Source organism: Ciona intestinalis, chromosome 4 (assembly GCF_000224145.3).
Source record: "Ciona intestinalis chromosome 4, KH, whole genome shotgun sequence".
NCBI lineage: Eukaryota > Metazoa > Chordata > Ascidiacea > Phlebobranchia > Cionidae > Ciona > Ciona intestinalis.
The window spans coordinates 4,043,844-4,052,168 of NC_020169.2; the positions used below are offsets into that span (position 1 = coordinate 4,043,844).

The 8,325-nt window shown below is 34.7% G+C and overlaps 2 protein-coding genes across 2 annotated transcripts in view; both read right to left on the reverse strand.

Annotated features, from left to right (window-relative positions):
- The window catches only part of LOC104265335 (glutamate-rich protein 3-like), a 12,172-nt gene extending 8,437 nt beyond the window's left edge, over window positions 1-3,735 (reverse strand). The window contains exons 1-8 of the mRNA XM_009860186.3: window positions 3,688-3,735; window positions 3,509-3,550; window positions 3,211-3,304; window positions 2,611-2,736; window positions 1,832-1,903; window positions 1,249-1,368; window positions 787-909; window positions 258-488 (exon numbers count right to left, since the gene is read on the reverse strand). Coding sequence (XP_009858488.2) covers window positions 258-488; window positions 787-909; window positions 1,249-1,368; window positions 1,832-1,903; window positions 2,611-2,736; window positions 3,211-3,304; window positions 3,509-3,528 — 786 coding nt within the window. The 5' untranslated portion in view covers window positions 3,529-3,550; window positions 3,688-3,735. The remainder of the gene's footprint in view (window positions 1-257; window positions 489-786; window positions 910-1,248; window positions 1,369-1,831; window positions 1,904-2,610; window positions 2,737-3,210; window positions 3,305-3,508; window positions 3,551-3,687) is intronic.
- A 434-nt stretch (window positions 3,736-4,169) lies between these two features.
- The window catches only part of LOC100178047 (solute carrier organic anion transporter family member 2B1-like), a 13,920-nt gene continuing 9,764 nt past the window's right edge, over window positions 4,170-8,325 (reverse strand). The window contains exons 7-11 of the mRNA XM_018811816.2: window positions 6,230-6,422; window positions 5,501-5,630; window positions 5,018-5,218; window positions 4,619-4,771; window positions 4,170-4,463 (exon numbers count right to left, since the gene is read on the reverse strand). Coding sequence (XP_018667361.1) covers window positions 4,302-4,463; window positions 4,619-4,771; window positions 5,018-5,218; window positions 5,501-5,630; window positions 6,230-6,422 — 839 coding nt within the window. The 3' untranslated portion in view covers window positions 4,170-4,301. The remainder of the gene's footprint in view (window positions 4,464-4,618; window positions 4,772-5,017; window positions 5,219-5,500; window positions 5,631-6,229; window positions 6,423-8,325) is intronic.

Sequence of the window (8,325 nt, forward strand, 5' to 3'; positions counted from 1 at the left end):
ATAACACCTAATCACTAACCTTTATTAAAATCACAAACCGGTGTTCACAATACAAATGATAGAGATATTGTGTGCTCCGTTTCCTAGCTTAACTTGCCATTGCACCTGAGATTTTAGCCAAAGTTGGCCTATTACCCCAACACCCAGGGTTATACAACCTATTTGTGACTACTAATGGCCTATACTATACCTAAAACACCTAGGTTTCTACAGCATAGATCTCACTAGAAGCATGTTATTTAAGCTAGGCGACTTACCCTGTTCACCATTAAAGTTGATCTTTGTGAAGATTTTTTTCCTCTTTTCTGCTCCAAAGAGGACCTACTGCTCTCTGATTTCTTCTTCTTCTTCTGAATCGGTTTCTTAGGTTCCGGAAGAGCCTCCCTGGATGCAGGATCGAGCACAGGAACAGTGTAAGGACTTACTCCACTTCCAAGATCATAATTGGAAAGATTGAGAGTAAATGAACGAAGTGCTTCTTGGTCCAACTATAGAAATAAAATATTGTTTAACATTGCAAACATAACACATTTCAATGTATTTTAAAGTATTTAATATAGTAAGATTTACACACTGTTGACATTTTATTTTATATGTATGTTGTTGCTGCTATGTATATTATAACTGTGAAAGAGATCTTCTGGTAAATTGTTTGATAAAATATTAGTCTTTTGAGACCACAATACAACTCTTTCACACTTATAATATATCTGGCAGGCAACAATATACATATAAAATATACAGTCCAACTTTAATAAATATCTATTCAAATTCGATTGAAACTACCTGGTGTAGATGCTGGGTATCAATTTCCACTTTCGGATAAGCCGTCTTCATTCTACTTGACCTGGTATTATAAGGAGCATCACCAGGTAAAGCTGGATAACCAACACTTGCTGGTAGTTGTTCCTATCAAATGGTTAAGTAAGATTGCTTGCCATTGTGTATTAGATGGTTAACACATATTGTAACTTATGCTGTTGCGTTTTCAGTACATGTAATAAAAGCTGGTGCTTGTCAAAATTTTTATTAAATTTAAAAATTTGCTTTTTGTTACTGAAATCATGTTCCTATTTCATTCTAAGAGTGCAGCTTATTATTTTTATTAATAAGTTCTGTGTAGTATTGTTGTAAAATTGTATAGTTTTATTATTTTCAAATCACCCATCACTGAGGTATTCATTACCAAGTGAAACACAATTATTGAAATCCAATCTCGATTACTGCTACATGAGACCAAATTCAAACCTGTGTGTTTGTTTGTTGTGTACGCATGTTTGGGGCCGTTAATGGCCGCCTTTTCTTTGTCTTGCTGTTTGGGGACAACAATGGAAGAATGTCCTCATCTCCTCTCAGTGCGCGATCCGCCTTTGTAAATATAAGGAGTAACTTTAACTTTTAAATACAAGAACTTGGGCATGGTATTGGGTAAATCAGCAGATACTTAAACATGAGACAAAAAATGTACGAATTATTAGAATTAATTGCTATTAGAACATTGCTTTTGGTAATTATAAAATTAAAAATTAAATACAGGAAGGATTTTAACTTTTAAGTACTGAAACTTGGGTACTTAGGTAGGGTATTGAGTAAGCTGCAGATGCTAAAAAAATGGACAAATAGGCATACATAATTTGCAATATTATTATAACAGCTTTTGATTATTTTTAATAAAATAATTGAAAAGGCATAAAACGGTATAAATTTGTTTAGTTAACATTACGCTAGTGCTGTTGGCTATTATGCTATTAACTGTACAGCTTTCTACATATTTAGTATAGCAGATGATAAAATTATGTGAATGTAACAAAATATTTCAAACCCCACCCACCCTAACACGTCTCACACGCTCAACTTTACCAATTTCTTCAAGTTGCTTTTTAACTTGCATTTGTCGGTGTCGCTGTAAAATAATAGTTAATTAAATAGGAACAGTCGAATGTGAATATTACTTCACAATTAAGATACATTAAATAGAGTTACAAAATTACAATATCAACTTAATGTATTTTATGAATTAAATATGACATATATTTATTATTACATGGTAACTTAGCATGAGACCATTGGCCTAGGAGTGCCTGTATCATGCCCGTAGTGTATTCTCTACTGTGCAAGTTAATTTTAATTGCAAACTTCTGTGACAATTCATAGTAAAACATTAACTTAATAAAATTGTTTTTTTAAACTCCTTAAAGATGTAAAATTAATTTTCGTTTTTTTGTTTACTATATCCTATCTATCAATATACAAGAACAGAGTATTTAGAAAATCGTTACATTTTCTGTCTGAAGTACTAGCACTTCAGACAAGTACTTGATTTTCAAGATGTAAATAGAAACTGTTAAACTCTTATGTATACATATCATGTGATTATATAATAAACATGTTGGCTTGCAGTATTCTTACAGGATACAGCATAACTTTTATATAGTAGTATTTTTACATGTTAGCATTTCTTTTTTATGTCTTTCAAAGTGAAGTACTGATAAATACAAATAGGCATTAGGATATACAAAGGTAAAAATATCATCAAGTTACCTATAACCACTGTACATAACATGTGCTGAGGAAAACCAGAATAAACAAAAGTACAAATACTATGTTTACCTCCATGTCTAATGCCTTGTGTACAATTGACTGAGCAAGCAAATCACGGACATGTCTTTGATGTTCTTTACGAGCGTTGTTCAATCGAAAAACTTTCTCTGACACAATTTCTCCTCTTCGTGTAACCTTGTGATCAAAATGATTTCAATGAATTAATGTGTGTAAAAAATATTAGGCATAAAGTGATCAGACCAACTCAAAATATACCTAACAATATTTAATTTCAAGTCATGGCGATTTAAACTAACTTCTATTGTTTGTAAATATAAGACAATTAGAAGCAATGGTAAAGTAATCAAGTTGTGGGAAAATAATAGACTAAAGTAAGTAAAACTGAATATTTAGTCCTTTAGCAATCAAACAAAAGATTCTAGAATATATTATACATATCAGTGCAATATTAAACAGTTCGCAATGCGAAGTAAAAATATAAATGTGGCATTTACTGGAGCAGCCTATTACAAAATAAGCCACTATGTTTTGATTTTGTAAGTAAATTAGAGAACAAAAAACCAGAATTTTCACCATTATCCAACCAATAAGTTCTTTTTTTAATAAAATTATATAAAGAAATATTTGGACAAAGAAAGCACAAATTACCAATCCTGATTTAATAAGATGCTTCCTCATGCGACTGTTGTTGAAATATGCCGTCAAATTTGGGTCTGCCAGACTGTCATAACTCGCAAGTGGTCTACAAGCCAAAAAGTATTATAGTGTGGGCCGAGGTGTGGTACAGTACGCGAGTACGATAAAAGTTTTTAAATAAATAAAATGTAAGGATCAAAAGGTTTAACTTGAAATCTAGTTTTGTTACAGTCAGCTGAATTCTACTTGTCAAAGAACAAAATAGTGTAAAAACTAAAACGATTAATATGAATTAAATCGTAAATCTTACCCTGGGTCAACGTGACTCATTGTGGAGTTACTTGTTCTTGCACTAAAGATAAAAAAAACTGTTTTCCGCTACAGTGTAACCAGAATGTTTTATAATTTTTATGCAAGCCCTAATTCAAAAGTAAATTTTATAAAATTAGATAAAAAAAACAACCTAAAACAAAATAAAATGCAACACACCGCCTCTTAGTATTGATATAAGTTATTTTACATTGTCTTTCACTATGTTTCTAGCGAATTCATAACGTATTAAACCATTAGCTTTACAGGTTAAACACGAAACAATGCAAACAACGAAACGCGAGACGCTACTAATTGTTTTACTTGGTATCTATAGCAATGAGTGGCGTTATGCTCTAGCGACGACGTGACACTTTTTGGTCCCCTACGTCTAACTTTATCGGTAAATACCGTGGCAAATGTTGATGTACTGTAATTGTTTTAGCTAGGTATCAAGCTGAATGATCGCATCTAACTTATTTTTCTTTACATAGTGAGGCAATGACAGTTCTCCTCGTTGACAAATTAACATGTATTTATTTGTAGTGGTTTATCGATTAGGACAATCTATTAGTGACCACCTAATTAGTGCAAAATGCATTAAGTACCCACTTTAATGGACTTGTATACATCCTAAAACCGGGTAAAACTGCCCAAATCAATCTTGTAGAGGTGAAACTTTATTGTGATAATTGAAATAGAAAAGTAGTACAATATATCCTACAAATTGCTTCCGCCATGAAGACAAACGCATATAGCTTCTATATAGCTCAAAGCATAAGATAGTCACAACACTAGACAGATTCTGGCATTTCGTCTTTGCAAATTTCAACGTCTCTGTTCCGCAGGCTCTTGGTGACAAGGTAAAGTGCGATTAAATAAAAAACAACAGCAAATAATAATTGAAGACCAACTAGTCCAAAGAAATTCCGCCTGAGAATATTGTTGTTGTACACCTAAAAATATATGTACAAGTAATTATAAGTGGCAGAAAATAAACAATCTCTATTACTAATATAACAATTTATTATTAGGTTAAAACACACTGAATATACATTCAATCATATTTGCAATTTCTTGTAAAATATATATTAAGTTATCTTCAACTCACCCGGCAACGTTGATGATCTTCATTTGAATTCCCATCCACCGAGGAAGACGACCAAATTAAACATGCCGAGTCCAACGCAGACCCCACGTAAACAGGTGAAGGTATCCATGCAAGAAATCGAGTGAAGACGAAGACAATACCGATTGCAAAACCCTTTGATAATAAATTTACTTGAGAATATATAATCGATCAGATGAGAACGAACAACGTATTGTGGTATTGCATTAACAAATTTATTCCTATGGTTGCACAAAGTTCAGGACTATTAGCGAGTACTTAACTGCCGTTACGTGTCCAATGATAACAGCGTCAAGCCTCGAATCGATAACCTCTGGTCCAGAGACAGGTACACGAACCACTTTGCCACGGCACCAGTTTTAGTTACAAAAGTGGTCTTACCTTTTCCGAGGGGTCAACAACGCGTAGAATAGTAAGCGTGGACGGTGTGGCGGACACTCCGGCAAACATACTCGCTGCAGCCATTAATATAAGGAAGATTATGAGTTCGTTCCAACATGGACTTCGTTTACATGAGCCCTTTGTGAGTTGAATTGAAGCGTTCCTGTTTTCTGCGGCTATACAGGAGCAGTCAAAGAAAACCTACGAAAATCATCAGTTATAAAATGCATAGTAGGTTAAGGAAAATTGTTCCATTTTTTATCGTCGCATTTGGTAGTAATCAAAGAATATTTACAGAATTATATAATCATATACTTACACTCCTAAAAGAGCGTGGTAGAATTTTAAAACACGGAGATTGGGGAAATATGGGATATTATGCAAAAATCATAGGTTATACCATGTATAGTCGTTGCACCGCAATGCGAAATAAATAAGTTACATTGATTTATTATATAGTAGTGATTGCAATAAGCAGATTACCTGAACTCCATTAATGTATTCTGTTCTCTTGCATCCGGCATGACAAGGAGAATTATACGTCACATTTGAAGTGACGTCACACACCGGATCGAATACGTCACCGCAATCACAGTCATTAACACAGTCAGATCTGTAAATTTAAGCAGAGTCCTGTTTATAAACGGACTCTGGATTTGAGTATTTAAAAAAACTCAACGTATGTGGGCACGCTCTAATCGGATCATTTAATGTACTGAACCCAATACACAAGATGATGAATTAAAGAAAAGTTGGGGCAATTATAAACAAGGGTTATACCATCTATTTCACATGGGTGTGACTCGACGCCATGGGTGTGACTCGACGCCGATCCTAGTATGTAAACCGGAGTTGGCTTAACACCCAATAGCTATAACCGTACTCGCTTAAGTATAACTTTACTCGCTTAAAACTAACTCGATTAACCGTACTCGCTTAAAAGTCTTCGTATCCATAATGTTAAACGATTGAAAATATGTATAGTAGGGCGGGGGAAGATGGGACACCTTTTCGTTCTATTTTCTCGCCCCATTTGGTAGTAAACAAAGAACATTCAAAGAATTAAAAAACTATATCGACACCCATATACCGCTGTTATTACGACATCCATATACCGCTGTTAAATGTTTAAAAAACGATCAGGATGTTTAGATATTTAGTTCTTAAGGTGTCCCATCTTCTCCCATCCTACAATACACGCTGATTGATTACCTTTGTGGCTCCGCTAAGCCTAAAATGTCGTTTTCGTCGCAACCGAACATAAACAACAGCCCAACTGAAACAATTGTCACAATAAGGCCGATTATAATGACAGAGAGTGTCTTCTGTACATCAAGGTTCTTTCTTCTAATTATCCAACCACCAAGAATGTTTCCAATTACAGCCATAGGAAGATTCACGCATCCTAATGAAGAAAGGCAAAAGACGTTATGTTTTGTTCTGTGTGGGTAAGAAATAAGAACCTTCGGTGAGGCACGCCATATAGATCTGGATTCTGGGATATAGGTCAGAATTGTATAGATTAGGTCCTGGATTTGAAGAACATTTGGTCCATTATCCCATCATGAAGACTGCTTGTGCCGAAAGAAGCGCGCTCGGGACCGGATATATATGGAGTCTTTCAATTTTATATGCCGCGTGCCCGCTTATTACGAGTTACCATATATACCCAATTTTAAGTTAATTGCCATTTTTGATATAATCGGTATGACTAATAAATCGACTATACATGACTTGTCCCAAGCTCACACTGGTATATCAGCATCGAGCATGGAACCGGTCAACTTCAGTTATATAAGCAAGCGCCTAGATAAAACCACTATACCAGGTTCCTGACTTCCACCAGACATACAGCAATCATTATCGGCTTAACCTAGGAGTAGTAAATAAGTGTAGACGAATTTTAGAAAAAAAAACGGGGTATTGGGTCGTAATTAAGATCTCAAGTAACAGAAATATTTTGAAATATTCACACATTATAAGTAGATGCCCCCGAATCACCTATACTTGGTTATATAAGTTATATAATTATCTTACGTAACCCAGAGTATTTGGGTCGCTAGACCGTAAAATTGGTCAAAGGAAAAAAACAAGTTTAAATTAGGCTTTAATAAATGTATATCGGTCTGATAAACTGTTGTCGAAAATGGCGTAGTAAAGTATCAAAGCCGAAATCGTTTAACCGAGCTCATTTTATACACACTCTTTTTCCATTACTAGTAATTTGATTTAATTGTTTGTTCTTTTACTTATACGGTGAGTTACTGCTTTGGGTCGGGCGTTTTAACCGATAATGTCAAGTTACTTTTATTTATCGCGTTTCTACGTAAAACAACACAACTAGGCAAAAATAAACGTTCGTCGAAAGGTGCGGCCTTACCATTATTAAATAATAATTAAGCAACATTAAAAGTTGCGAAAATTAAAATGTGTCAGTATAACACCGCTGATTTTGGACCATCGAGGCATCAAAGAGGGCGTCATGTTAAATTCTTCTGCTGTCATTAATTATTAAAAACCCAAAACGGTGTCATTGTGTATTCGTGTTGGGGGTTTGGAGTAAGGAGAAAAGCCGACGCAATTAGTGGACTTTCCAACATATACACATACATATGTAATTGCAAGAAGTTTCAGCCAGAACTATACTATACTGTCAAAGGAAGGAAGGGATTCAATGATATAGTAGGGTGGGGGAAGATGGGACACCTTTAGCACATAAAATGTCCAAATATCATGATCGTGTTTTATACATTTATTAAACAACCTATATAGGAATCATGAAGATACGGTTTTATAGTTCTTCGAATGTTCTTCGTTTACTACCAAATGGAACAAGAACATAGATTGAAAAGGTGCCCTATCTTCTCCCACCCCGCTATGCACAAATATTCATTAATTAACGTACCGTGTAAAAGATTGGCCAACGAAGCTGTGAGATCGAATTGGGTTTCCATGTATTTTGCAATGAAGGTTATAGAAGCAGCGAGAAAGCTTGTTAGACTCACAAAACCAGTTGTGATACTCATAAACACAGGATCTCTTAACAGTCCTTTCAACGTCAAGCCGAAATCTGCAGAAATAATTTTTTCTTATGGGGAAAATACGTTGCGGTTTGTTTATACAAATGCTTAGTGTCCAGATATGAATTTTAAAGTGAGATGAAACGTAATTATACCCTCGGCTACATAGTCCCTTCGAATAGGAAAATATAAACGTACAGGATTGATGCCCGGGAAAATAAGCGTACGTTATAAATAGGTCATAGGGTTGGACATATACGACGAGGAAACGTGGAGTTATGTCAGAGT